This window comes from Anoplopoma fimbria, chromosome 15 (genome assembly GCF_027596085.1).
Source record: "Anoplopoma fimbria isolate UVic2021 breed Golden Eagle Sablefish chromosome 15, Afim_UVic_2022, whole genome shotgun sequence".
NCBI lineage: Eukaryota > Metazoa > Chordata > Actinopteri > Perciformes > Anoplopomatidae > Anoplopoma > Anoplopoma fimbria.
This window is the reverse complement of record NC_072463.1, coordinates 5,240,254-5,255,306: the sequence shown is the minus strand read 5'-3', so window position 1 is coordinate 5,255,306 and position 15,053 is coordinate 5,240,254. Positions and strand designations below refer to the sequence as shown.

The 15,053-nt window shown below is 39.8% G+C and overlaps 1 protein-coding gene across 6 annotated transcripts in view; it reads left to right on the top strand.

Annotated features, from left to right (window-relative positions):
- Positions 1 to 341: 341 nt before the first annotated feature.
- The window catches only part of smoc1 (SPARC related modular calcium binding 1), a 45,336-nt gene continuing 30,624 nt past the window's right edge, over positions 342 to 15,053 (top strand). For all 6 annotated transcript variants that reach the window (XM_054613794.1, XM_054613790.1, XM_054613791.1 and 3 more), the window contains exon 1: positions 342 to 654. In XM_054613794.1, coding sequence (XP_054469769.1) covers positions 553 to 654 — 102 coding nt within the window. In that variant the 5' untranslated portion in view covers positions 342 to 552. The remainder of the gene's footprint in view (positions 655 to 15,053) is intronic.

Sequence of the window (15,053 nt, the reverse complement as noted above, 5' to 3'; positions counted from 1 at the left end):
TGCTCGGCCATTGTTGCTGCTCTCAAAGACTGATGGTAATACACTGAGTGTCCCTGCAGCTGCTGCTTCTCCTGACTGACCACAGCAGCCTTTCCTCCTCCTCCTCCTCCTCCTCCTCCATGGAGAGTTAATCTTGGACCACTTTTCAAGGTGGGCGTGGCTTCCCAAGGCCCTGCCTCGCTGCTATTGGCCGGCTGTGGGTGTCAGTCAGCGCCGCTTCTCCCTCCTCTCTGCTTTTTAAATGAAGCTGCAATGGATACGAGCGCGACTCAACCTGTGGAAGCCGCCCGTGATGAACAGCTGATCCTCCCACAGTGGATAAAAAGAAAAAAAAAAGATGATGATGATGATCAACGCAGAGTCATGATTTCTTTTTGCAAGCAAGGCACTATGTGATTAGTTATTGGAGAAGTAGACAAAAGGGGGAATAACTAAAAGGAGAGTAGATTGGAGAGAGTGAAGGAGTGTTTTTTTTTTCTTCTTTTTTTGGGGGGGGACCTGTTGATCATCAGTGTGACAGACGGACACACAGAGACTACCTGATCATCCATTATGTTATTGTCAAGTTTGCTTCTCTTCACCTTTTCTCGCTTTTTTGCGCCTCTGCTTCTCTGCTACCTGCCGCAAGCCTCCGCGCAGAAGCCTGGCTCCCGGGTGAGTGCATACCTGAGTGTTTCCTCTTCACATATACTGTCGAAAACCTATCAGATTATACATCAATATGTTTACCTGCCAACTGGAAATATACGAGCTGTGATCGTGCTTTCCTGTTTCTAAAACGGCACGATTGATCGTTTTGGAATATTCACTGAAATTATAGACAATCTGCAGATGTTATGAATGCAATCTTGTGGCTGAGATATATATATATATATATATATCTATATATATCTATAGAGGTATACATATGAATGTTATTAGAAAGATAGTGCAGAGGTGTATTATGCAATGCAGCGTTTTTGTGCAGACCATGTGCAAAACGAAAGGAAGAATAGAAAAGAGCAAAGTAATCAATAAAGTTCAAGGACTTTCAGTACTCACAGCCAAAAGACTCCAAATAACATGTTTTGGAGGGTCAAACATAAATAAGTTTTGGCCAATATACAAATTTAAAAACATTTATTAGTGATTTTCTTATCAAGGTAATAAAACTGCAATTGCTATTGCTGCAATAAGTTCAGAATGATAAGTAATGTTCATAATGCAGCTTTTTAACCAACATTCAAGACTTTTTAAGGGCTATGTATGTATTTTTGGAATAACTTCTTAATTATTCTTAAGCGTAGTCTTTTCGATGTGTGACTTATAAACTGCCTTACTCTTCCAGAAGAATACATTTTGGCTGTTTATGGTTTCAATTTTGAGACAAGTTCCTAAAGTTTTCGGCTGATCTCTTTTAGTCATTAGAGGAAGAAACCATAGTCCTGATCTCTGTGGTTAAAGTACTACAATCACAGTGTAAGACATGATAATATGCAAAGATATGGACTTTCATTTTGTTCACCACAGCATCCCTGCTCGTATCCCTTTCACTTTGTCACCGTCATGCCTCTCCATCTCTTTTTTTTTTAAACTCGCTCCCCCCCCTCTCTCTCTCACACACACTGCTTTATTTGTTCCCTCTTTTGTAGCAGTTTTTTTTTTTTTTTTTTTTAAACAAATACCTGTGGCACTGCCCAGACAGAGAGGGAAACAAGGGATGGAGAACAGCATTGTTTCAGTTCACAGATATTACAGAGTGTCATATTTGTGGTTAGAGGGGTGGGTGAATATGTCACACTCGCATATTGGAACTATTTCACAATGTCTTTGAACCCCTCCCTCCCTCCCTCCCTCCCTCCTTCCTTTCCTCCCGGCCTTCGCAAGACACAGTGGTCAAGGCGGCTCTGTGGAAAGAGTCATGGTGATTAATACTTTGCGTAATCGCTTCTTTGTTACCCACAAGGTAATTGTTTTCCTACTGCCCAAATCATTTAGAAACAGACAGATCTTTGGTTTGGCTCATGGGATAATTAAACAAGTGCTAGGATGTTTAGGAAATCAGAACAAAGGTGATCGATAAGACTTCTCTGTAATTAGGCATCTATCTGAACTGACATTTTCCAAACTGCTTCTTCTGTCTTCCTGTTCAGACTTTAGTTAAGAAGGATTTCAGGCTCCTCTGCAGGCCGAGAAACTTTCAAAAACACACTGGATAAACTCCAAAATAAAGGGTGATGTCAATTTGAAAAGCTGACACTCTAGAGACAAAGAATCATAGCATCTCGATCTCAACTTAATCCCCATAAAAATATACACCTTCTTCTATCATCCTCTTCCTCCTGGCTCAATCCAGTCACACTCGGCCGGCTGCACACCCCCACTCACACCCCAGTAGATACTTTTAACATTGCTCACAGCTGCTGTAATACCATAATTCACACCCCCACTTTCCACATCGATATCAAGGGGCGAAAAAGCCTGAGCTAACTTCACCACATAGCACTGCTCCTTCCTCATTTCCCCGGAGGCTCCATGATGCAATACGTGCAAAACGTCCAACATTTCAATACGAGCGATTGGGACAGTAACAAAGCATTTGAAGATTAGAGCTTTTTGCCTTGTGATCGTTGTTGTTCGTGCAGTTCAGATAAGTCTGTCTCGCCCACTCAGTCCTCATTCTTGACAGAGTTACTTTTGATGCCTCCTTTATTGTTTTAGCAACGTGTTCATTGGCTAGAGGGAGGGCAGCAGCGCTCAGATGATAAGGGTGTGTGATGATGGTTAAGGATGGTGATCACACATTTTCCTATGATGGTAGCGAAACCCAGTCTCTCCATAAACTGCAAACACAAAGTCACAGTCAGAGTTATTTAGTTTAATTCAAAAGGCAATGATTGATGGTGGTTGGAAGGAACAACAACATTTGAGAGCCAGCTTTATGATCTCACTGAACAACTTTTTATAATTATGCTTTTTTTTTTTTTTACAGTTTTAAAGGATTAAATATCACATTTAATTGCAGGTCTTAATGACTGCAACCACATATTTAGGGGGGGGCAGGCCGACAAAGTCTTGTTTCCCCGAAATGATTTTCACTTAAAGAAATCTGTTTCCCAACAAATAAGGACGCCGTCCACTCTCACCCTCATCAAATCAACCTGTTAGCGCCGGGGACGGGATGCGATGAGCCGCCACCCTGCATACTTTGGTGACGCCATCAGTGAAGACTCATGGACTCATTAAAAAAACCAACATAAACAGCCGGGCACGAGCAGCGACGCAGCCAAGAGTACATACCTTCAGCTTGGGAAAGTACAGCCCCGGTTCAAGAGCAGGAAAGCCTTTTTATTGGTGCGATGTAGATCACAGTGCAGGTGTGAGTCGTCTGCATGTGTGTGTGTGTGTGTGTTGATGCATGAAAAGTATGGGTGCAGGTGCCTGTGTGTGATTGTTGTATGTTCAGCGGATGACTTAATTATGCTGACAGTGCTCAAAGGAATGGAAGTCAGCCACTGGACTGTTTTAAGTGAGAGAGAACTCATTTGAAAACAGCAGATATATTAACAGGCAGTTTGATATTTAAAGGTCAAATTCCCCCCAGAAATCAGTGGTGGGTCATACTTATCTAGAGAATTTCTATGGGCTCATCAATTTCACTGATTTGGAGAAACCGTACAAAAGAAAAGAATTGCAGAAAAGCACGGTTGAATACTATGCATTTTGTCAACTGGAAAAGCTCATAACTAACTGACACTTAAAAGAAAAAAGGCAAAGAGCACCGAGTTCACATCTGTTATGTCAATGGCCATTTTGGGAAATGAGGAAATGAGGAACTGAAGATGAAGCCGATTCAGAGAAGGTGGGTAACGCCAAGGCAAAAAGAAAAACAATGAATAGGATAACACACACAAAAAAAAAAAAAAATGGAATATGTTTAACTTTTTTCATTTAAGATGCAATGAAAAAGTATCCAGTTTTGCTTTTCCTTGTTATTATTTGGCTTCTGGACGCTGGATGCAACAGTAGGAGATTTCATATATCTACCAAGTACGCATGCACATAGAAGATAAATATATAACTTTATATTGCGTTTTGAGTTGGAGCATATGTGTGTCCAATTAAGTGGAAGGATACTAATATTTGTATAAGTGTTACCTGTATTAAATAGAGCTGTATTTTCACGACACTGACATTAAATAGGGAGAGAAAGTTTTAGGGCGAGAAGTGTCTCCCATAACCATCAAACCACTGTGATGCATAGAAGAAGAGCTGTTGGCTATAATCACCCAGATGTTCTGTGCACATTTCCCCACTTAGTCTTTATGGGGAAAAACATTCTTGGCAAAGCGATAAGGTCATAGCTTGGCATCACCGTCTTCTGTGAAGAGTCATGAAATACAAACCTTTCCGATTAAACTTTGTCCTGACTTTCTGTTCAGCAGCAGTTTCTGATTAGGCGCTTAAAGGAAAAATCCCTAAAAATCGGTTTGGTGACGAAGCTTGTGGTTTTGGGTTCTTTTGTTGTTTGATGGTTTGATTTTGATAACTGACAACAGCATACATATGCATGATTTTTCTGTTCTTAGAACCTTGTTGTTCTCACTTAGTATGATGTTTTTGAATAGATGATGGATTCTTCCTCTGGGGATCTCTGGATTAAAGGGACAGTGTGTAGGATTTGGGAACATCTAGTGAGGTGGTTACAGATTACAACCAACCGAATACCGCTCAGCTAACTCCTCCCTCTGTGGTAACGTGAGCCGACGAGGGCAAAACCGTCGTATCGGCATTCTCCTACGTACATACGGGAAAAAAACATACCCCAGCTGGCCAGTATCGCGGTTTTGCACTCTGTGGCTCGCGTTACCGCAGTTTCACAAGCGTTTCGGAGACCTAGGTTGGACATCAGGTAGTGTTCAAACTTCTCTCTGGAGCCAGTGTTTGGTTTGTCCATTCTGGGCTACTGTACAAACTATAAACAGGGCGGTGCAACACTGCGGACTCAATGAAGTGGACCTGCTCCCTATGTAGATATGAAGGGCTCATTCTAAACACCACAATTCTTAGTTTCATGTGAGGATCCAAATGCCAGGTGGTCACCAAAACATTTAAATAAATCCTTGTTGGATTAAGAATATTTACAGCAAATTAAGTGAATCTGGTGACTGATATTTATAATCTTGCGTAACAAATTACATTTTATCTTCCAGGTACCAGTGCTGTGCTCAGTAAATTTCAGTGTGTCCATTGGATACTGATATTTCTTGTGTACAAGTGCAAGTTTAAGCCCATTGATGGTGCAAGAGGAAAGCTTTGGGGTTCATCAAAGCATCAGTTTTTAAAGATTAACCAAAACGGCAAAGCTGATCAAAATGTCATGATAAACCAGCTCAATAAGAATGATCTGCTGGGGGTCAGGGATATTCACACCAGTCTGGGTTAGGTGATATCATCTTTGGACCAAAGTGCTGGATTATAAAACAGATCAATTGCCATTGAGTGGTACCGTCACTAAATTGGCATGAATTGTTCACCAACATACACTGTATCTCCAACATTAATGGAAAAAGATAAATAACGAGAGAGACCTTTTTAGGTATGTTAGCAGCATGGCTCTAGGATGGCAATGTTGGTCAGTCTACCACTTTAAGTCAAAAATTGGAATGATTGCAATGGCACTTTGGACAGACATTCATGGTCCCCTGAAAATGAAGAATGGATGGATAACTATTCAACGATTAAATCTTAGGAGCCTCATTTGACTGGCAATCTCACAGTAGAATCTTTGTAGTGTCGGGAAAATGTGTCTAAGATTCAAAGGATCATATAGCATACATAACTAACAACATTGCTATTTCAGAATCAATGAAAATCCCTACATCTATTAATCGGAGCACTCACATAGGAACGTAGCTCTATCAGAGGCTAGATATATTTTTGAAATTTTGAATGTTTCTCTAAAATCAGCTATAACAGCTCTTTGTGGCAGTTATAGCTGAAACTGTGCCTCTCTGCCCATCGATCTACGCACACGCACACACACACACACACACACACACACACACACACACACACACACACACACACACACACACACACACACACACACACACACACACCCTATACACAACAGCGCTGTCCATTATTCCGAAACAAAAGCTTAGCAATAGTAACATGTATCTCGGCCAGTGATGTTGGTCCTTTTACTGTATTCCTATAGATAAATAGAGCTTAAACAGAAGGGTATCATGGAGCAAAAAGATTTCAAAAACAGATTCGACTATGTTAATTCTTAGTCGGGGGCGCTCACTGTCTTGGGTTATCCTCCGACATATATCTAGTTGGTCAACCAGTGATAGCGATCAAATTGCTTACATATGTCGAGTCCATCTGTCAACTGTATAATCAACAAACGCATTTCATGCTCAATTTCGGGTCTTTCTAATCAGTGTAATGAAAAGCAGTCAACGTCAAGGTCTGTGATTTCAGGCCGGTGAGCTTCATCTTAACTTTCCTCAGCCCTTTTCGTTCCGCTGCAGATCCTCTTGATAGTTTTGGTTCATGAGTTTGCTTTTACACAATTGTCTAGTACACCATGGGAACTTGCTCTATGTAAATTCAAAGTGTTGTTGACATGCAAAAGCTCTCGTTTGAGAGGAATGCTGCCTGCTGAAAGAGTTATGCCTCACTGTAATCCCTCAGATCATCAGGACGGCAGAAGCTTCCGTTTTTCTATCAAACTAGTTTAGCAGATTAGCTTCATCTCCAACACATATTTAATCGTTTCCTTTGATATCAGCGAGTATGTGGTCTCAGTTTAAGTATGCAATGGTGGCGGAATCTATTGAAATGTGTAATAGACACACACACATTCACACACAGACTTCCTGGGAACCCCAGAGACAGCTGACTGTTCTGTAGCCAGGATGTAGCATTAGTGACAAACAAGGAATGCTGTTAATCAGATTTAGAGTCATTTCCGAAAAGGAGGAACACCTCCCCCTGCTCCTTCACTCACACTTTATATCTTATTCGCTTTACACCACTTCAAAAAGATAAATAAGGAAGTCATCCTTCTTATTTACGCCATATTTAATCTCCTGAACATCATCTAAAAAGGAAATCTGATTTCCTAACCATAGCAATACATTAAAGCTGATTAAATTAAAACAATAAGTCAAATCACTGTGTAATGTGATAAACCCATAGATAACTCCCAACTCTCCAATTCCCTTTAGCTTTACGCTGGGTTTTGCTGTATTTCAGTTTATGGTTTTGGTTTTCTGACCCGCAACTTTACTGTTTTGGTTCAGTCTCATTGTTCTCATCAGCGTTGTTTCCAGACACAGAGGCTAAACGCATTCTGCAAAGCAGCAGGTGAACATAGTGGAGCATTAACCAGTTTAGGAGCCAGATATTTTCCTCAGGAGTTGGTGGAGACCAAAAATGGAGCTAAAGAAAGTAAATATCAAACTGTGGAGGACTGCTTTTGACTATGATAATGTGGTCAAAATCATCAAAAAGAAACTTGTGGCAATGGATTGTCAGATTGCCAGATAGACTATGAAAAACAAGGAATGAATTGTTGTATTAAACTGACAAATCAGAGTTCAATTAAAAATTTCAGATTCGATACAAACAAGACGGTTTTTCTTTATCAAGACAAAACCCAATTAGAAATTTAAAAGGAAAAAGGAGAAAAAGAATAAGGGAGCAGCTTTCCATACATGCCTTTTTTATTTTCTCCACTTTTTTTTAATAACACGGTTAAGAAAAGTGTGTTAATGGAAACAGCATGAGGGATGGCATTCCCTTTATATATTTCCTGAAAACCAAATGCTAATTATCGGACAAAGTGATTACCACGGCCCGTTAAAAGCATCCAACAGTACACAATTAGCCCTGACTTTGGTGGACAACTTTCATTGGCTTCTTTCCTCTGTGGTTGACTCACTTTAATCTCCTTTTACCGGATGAGTGAGGGAATGCCAAAAACGCCTGTAGATTAATGACACGGCGATGCATTAGATTACCATTTATGTATGTATTTATGTATGAGTTGGAGTTGTTGTTGTTGTTGTTGCCCAAAGGGGATAATGAGCGCATCACACGAAGCGTGGAGCTGGAAAAGAGAGTTCCCTTTCACTCTTTCTCACACTGACACATCCACACAAACTGATCACCATCTGTGCATGCAAACACCTCTTCCGTAGAAGCAGTGATGTCATTAAGGTCAAGGAGAATGTGATATTAAGTCATGGTGAGAGCTTCAGTCTTCACTTACTGTAACAAAGTGGGTCACTACAGTGGGCTTCTCCAACGAAAGATGTTTGACTAAGTAGAGTTTCAGTCATGAGCAATCTCAAATTCATACCTTTGCTTTGTATAATAACGACCATACTGCAGCCTGTATTTGTAATGTTCTGCCTACAGTTTAACATGGCAGAAAATAGCCACAGTATTTCTTCACTGCATGAATATTAATACTTAAATCAGAGTAAGGTCTGTAAGAAGTTTTTATAGCTACATAACAGCCTTACTTATTTTATGTGCGCCCCACAAATGTTTTTGTGTTATTAAGTAATTAAGATGCTTCCGTTACAGTTATTTGGAGATGAAAACTCAGAGCTGTGGCAGTAAGATTTTAGAAAACAAACCAGGGGTATGAATTAACTCTAATTGGGTTGGACTGGGGTACTGAGTTTTATTAGTGACAGCAATTCAGAAAGTGATTTCCAAATACCTCAGGTACAATATTTAGCCTATTGGAAAGGCCTTGCTGCAGGTTTGAAACATTATTTCTCTTTGCAGCACATAAACAGTATTGTGCTCACACCGTCATACAGCCGTCTACATAACAGAGAGAAACACACAAACACACCACGACTAATTGCTGCTGTCACAACTCTACTTAGGAACCTCATCAAATGCTAAATGAAAAGGGTCACACCAGAGTGTTTACAAGTTTTAGCTCAGAAACTACAAATCATGTAGACTTCATACTACATACTCACTGAATATTTTCGAAAGCAAGCAATACTATTTGAGATTTTGGGGTTCATTTTTCCTACCATATCAAACATCCAGTTGTTTCCATTCGTATGCAAATAAATTGATGCGTTAACTCTTGAACCTTGTTTGAGTTGTAAAAATATGTTTGCTTTTCCTATTTTTTTCCCCCCAAATGTTTATCAGACCACAAATGATAAGCATCCCTCTGGTCCTTTTGCCTTACTTGTACCACTAGGACACTAGTTTGCCCATATGAGGGCATGAAAGCATGGTTGAATTAGCAAACTAGTCAGCCAGTTGCAAAATCATTTTAAGTTAACAACTGAGTGCTTCATCCATGCACAGCGTAGGAAAGCACATTGCTATCGCCATATGAGTGACAACTTTGTTTGGCTCATTTTCTGTGCGTTAACCAGTGTAGCATGAAAGCATGGTGGATCGTTTTGAGTTTTACCTTGTGGAAGCAAACCAGACCAGTAAAAAATGTAAATGTCATCAAGGGACTGGACTTTGGTAAAACATTTTTCAGGCAGATTAATGCAGTTGAGTTGCATTGTGGGTTATGTAGGCGGCATGTTTTGACAAGGAAGATGAACGTGTGAACTGAAAAAAGACGATACATCGGATTACGCCGGATGAAATTTTATCTTTTTTTGCAAATTGTCCATCGTGAGTCGGACAATGTCATAGAAGTTCTTGAATAAAAAAGCTAAAAACATTTTACACTTGTGTTCACCCCAGAAACAAGACTCATTTGGTCCGCCTTCTATTTGTCCACACTCCTCTTATTCCTGTTACCATAGCTCTGGTTTATCTGGGATATTAATCAGGTAACAAGTTGTTAAACTAAATTATAGCAAGCCTGTTCCCGACATAGATAAATTATAAGTGTAATAAAGATGAAAATCGGATTTACTGTTTATATTGTGTTATATGTGTGTTTTTATAATAAAAAAATCTGTCCAAAGAAATGAGCTCAAACTTACGCACAATGAGCCAGTTGGAAAGTTTTCCTTTATTGCATTTACTTGAGGAGACGTAATCCACATATTTGTTTATTTACTACCTTTGTTCCCGCCTGATTTTTCCCCCGTTAGCCCTTTAAGCGTACATATATAAAAATTGATTATATTCTAATCATATTCTTTGTTCTTGTTCCACCGCTGAGGCTCGGGCTGGAATGGATTCCCTGCCAGTGACGGTAAAAAAAAAAAAGACCACTTTGCTAATGCTGTAACTGTTGCACAATGGGGGTTGCATTTCACTTATTTTATGAGTGGTGCAGAGAGAGCTCAGGGCTCAGTGTGCTTCTAGCTGAGATGTGTGCGCGAGTTTGTGTATATGTGTGTAGGTGGAATTTGGCTTGTTAAATGTGAGAATCTCAGTGCTCATTGTTTCCCGGTCAAGATATTGGTACCAAACCATTGTGTAAATTCCCTGGTGTTTACCTTCAGCTCATCTTTGACTTCATCTCTTTGGTTCCTGGGCCATTACACAGAGGAAGATACCATGTCCTCACAATGTTAGGGGACATTTTGTATTCAAGCTCTCTCTCTCTCTGTCCATTAAAAGATTTAAAAAAAAAAATAAAAGCATTTCTTCTTTTTCTACTTAAAGTAAATTAAAGTAAGGGTTTCTGAGCGGCTGTTAAAGTGAGATTAATCCCTCAGGGCTGCTCTATAAATCTTGGATTTGTTGCACTATAATGTTAAACTTTGCATAATGATCTGCAGGAAAGCAGTATGAGCGAGTTTCTCCCCACAGGTTTAGGTAATTAATGTTATTTCGAGCAGCGTGTGTTCCTCAGCAGATCCAGCTATAGCTCCTGTTACATGTTAGTCTGTTTAATTTAGATGTGTTTGTTTGGTTTTGATTATGGGACTTCGGGCGGGTCTCAACCCAAGCTGTTATTGGCCTTGCAGGAGGGGCTGTTTTCCCTCAGGAGATAATGCCAGGTCCCGTAATCCTCGCTAACACTGTAGCAGCTGATTGCCGTCAAACAGAGTCCGACAGTAACTGAAAATAACTCGTAGTATTTGTTTTAACCTCTTTAAGCGGCCAGATGGGTGGGGTTCACCACATCAGGACAATTCAGATAGTAGTTGGTAAGCGAGAAACCACAGAAAGTGAAGGAATGCTGTCAAATGCTTTGCTGATTGCCTGCAAACTTCTTTATGTTGTTCTACTGTGAACCTCACTCACTTGGTTGATCCTCGCTGGTTAACAGTTGTTGTTCAGATACCATGTGATCGAGGCTCGGAGTCTATCACAGCTGGTGTGGGTGAACTTTATTTTGGCAGGATTCAAATGTGAACCACGTGCACATTTATTGTAGTGAGTGAACTCATGTAAAGCAGTGGTGCCCTAGAGACTGTTGTGAGACTTGATCCGACCTGAGAAGTGGCAGTGCAGAGAGTCTGAGTCAGAAGATTAGATTAGATCAGATTCTACCATTAATTTAGAGGTTTTAGCCTGCGCTGTTTTAATCTGAAACAGTTCTTTGGCAAGTACGGTTACGCACAAGCGATTACGGGGTTACATAAAGTGCTTTACACAGCTCCTTATCAGAATTTCAACAGTAACTGACCAACTGCCTTTAGGAAGAATAGATCCACATTTTGAGAAACACGCTTATCCACTTTCCTTACAGTTGATTCAGGTGATGATCAATACCTCTCTCTGTCCGCTCGATATGAAGCTACAGCCAGTTAGCTTAGCATAAAGACTGGAAACAGGGGGAAAGGGCTAGCTTGGCTCTGGCCAAAAGGTCAAAACATTAACAAGCACCTCTAAAGCTCACTAATTACCTATTAATGTCCAGTTTGTTTAATCCATAGGAAAAACAGAGATTATAAAAACAATTTTCCCAAGAAATAGTCCAGCACATTGCTTCTTTCTTTTTGTGTGTTGTGCTCTTTATGAAACTGTAACCAGCAGCTTTAACAGACGTATGTTTAGCTTTATTTCAAGCAAATTTTCAGCTTAATACATTTCCATGCTCTAATATGCCTATATTTAAGAGTAAATAAGACTACTGGACAGCCAACATATTCACATTAAAAGCTGAACAATGAAGTTAAAATGGTCCTATCAGTATCTATGTACCCTTAAGCATGCATTCATTTTTCTATTTCTTCAACTAAAGTAGCAGAGCTTCCAACTGTAAATTGGGAAACTTTTGTCTGATCTGCCGGAGTCTCTGGTTTCACCTTTACGGGAGACGAGTCTGTGGGTGGGACAGTATGACTAAGAAATGACTATGTGTGGGAGACTGGGTAGGAGTGTTTATTTCCACTTACTGGACAATGGCGTCTCAAAATCTTTGATTTAATGTTTTATTATGACAGAGGAGGTAGAGGGGCTGAATCCATTAAGGCTGTGAGTCAGGGATGGGGATGATGGGTCAGTCTGTGGGCAGAAGCCAGTCTCTGTGGCTCCTAACCTGGATGAGTGGCCGGATAAATCACTTCTTTAGAATAGCTTGCTTTGTATTCGGATTTACCCATTAAAAAGTTCATCACGTAGACGAACCGCTTTCCATTCAGAGTACTTTTAACCACTTTTGCTGTTGGGGAAACATGCAACTTCTTGCTTCTAGCCATATGCTTCTTTTATTCCAGGGAGCAAAAAATTGATACAATGCAGATAGACGTTTTTTTTTTCGACTACTGAATTGTTCCTGTTATTCACCGTAGCCAAGAGGAGGACACGCATGTTAAAAATGAAATGATGCGCTATGTTTTCCTCTCTGTTTGCACTTTCTCATAAAGAGGCACACCATGATTTAGATTTACTCTGAGCTGTCAGACAAGAGATTTTCTACTATGCTTCAATGCCAAAAGCTGAAATCCCAGTTAACTGTCTGGCTTGTTCTGGTCATATTGTTACACCGAGGAGAGTTGGATTTGTGTCCTCTTAAGAATTATTCCCTGTTTGTTTAAATATCCTTTCATCTTGTTAAAGAAGTTCTTTTTTTTGTATCAATTTATGAGAAGTATCGGTATTTCAATGGAGTTAAAAAAGCAGCCAAACGAGTCTCTCTGCGCTCAGAACTTGGATATTCTAACAGATATATATTTTATGTGGGGATAAAACCTGTGATCCTCTACAGTATTTTCAGGACTTTTTTTTTTTAAACTCTGGACCACCCTGTTACCTCACCTCCTGATTGTATCTGGAAGATACTGAAGCTCCTGTGTCTTTTTCTATTTCAGGAAAAGTCTAATCTCTTTCTTTGCTCTTTAAAGATAATGCCTGACCTGACAGACTTCAAACTAACAATGATAATTTCTCTACAGCAACAAAAACTTCCCAACCAATCTACCTAGTGTTATATTTAGTTGTAAAAATCTGGGGTGAAATTATTCCACATTTTTTCCAATAGGTCTTCATCCATTTTTGAAAAGCAGCAGTTCTGTTCACTAACATGAAAATGATCCAAACCAATTCATTTGCATTGGACACACATTAGCTGACCCGTTGGCAGATTTTTCCCCTCATGAATTTTGGCCTTAGTTTTTGATTAAATTGCTGGGATTTAAAAATCAATGTCCATGACCGTCAGGACTGTCAGCGCTGGCAGATACTCTCTGTTAACAGTAAAGTAAATAGAAACCCACAAAGGATTATTTTCTGAACTGCGTCTCATTTACATCACCACATTTTGGATTTGTAATTTGTGCTGAATCAAGTTTAAAGTCTTGTGTCATTTCCAGGTCATCATAGAGAGAGATATTAGCCAGAATGTGCCAAAGAATATAAAAGTCAAGTAGTGAGAGTGTGCTGCCACTGTGGCTGAGTGAGTCTGCATTATTTGTAGCCATACTAGAGGTTCAAGGGATGGTCGGTCCACCTCTTTAGTCCAGACTAAAATGTCTCAACAGCTATGGGATAGATTGGCACACACTATATTCATGTTCCCCAGAGGATGTATTATGACTTTGGTGACTTTTCATGCCAAAATAAGGTTCACATTAGTGGCTTTGAGAATATCTCGATAGTAAATGGATGAATTGCAATATACATTTTGTAGAGACATGTATGTTCCCCCAGAGATGAGTTATAATGACGTTGGTTTTGCCCTGACTTCTAATCTAGGGCTACCAGCAGGTCAACATTTGAATTTGTCCAATACCAATTCCCTTCAACCACAGATGTACTTTGTGTTAAGTGTATTTAGCTTATGCTAGCATGTTAGCATTAGATGGTGAACATCACAGACATGACACCGTAGCATGGCCTTTATGTTGTTCCTTTTCTTATCAATCATACTTTAGTTAGCTTGTTTATAGTACGCAAAATACGTTGTTTTATTATTTATCTCTTCAACAGACTCTTTAACATGCCCTAAAACACATTTCTTAAATATAAAAAGGTAGAAGGATTTTCCAATAGCGTTTACATTGAGCTGAACTCCTTCAGTAATGATCAGATTATTGGTGATTAGTTCAAGTGTCCACTGATCTGTGACAGTCAAATTGTCCAGAAGAACAGTATAACTGGCGGCTACTTAAAGTTTGATGTCATTGGCAGTCTTTACAGAGCAGAATGGTTGGAGAAGCAAAGAATTCAGACATGATGGCTGTGACGGTTTCCGGAGCAGTCGGATTTATAATGATAACAATACCAATGCAAAGGAGTAAATGGGCGTACAGTGCTGCATCTACAGAGTAAAAAATACACTGGCATGTAGTTAATCCGTTGAGAGCATGTAAGATGAAGACTCCTGATGATTCATTTGTATATGAGATCCAGTTGTACACCAGCTCATTCATGACATCAGTGGTTTGGCTTCGTTTCCATCTACTGTTCAGGTCCGTCTGATTGCTCTTTATATGTTTGGAGAAAATCCGTCTCCAGGCAACAATTTTGATGTTATTCAAAATACAGTTGGGCATTCGGACGAGGAGGGAGAGGGAGAATGAACTCGTGCTTGTATACATGCGAGCTCCACACATGCGTTTGTTCTGTGGATCGTTTTGAAAAGATCGTCTGATAGGAGTTGGCAAGTGAAGGACAGAAAATGTGCCTTTTGTTTCTGGCTGTGTGTTATTTTCCAT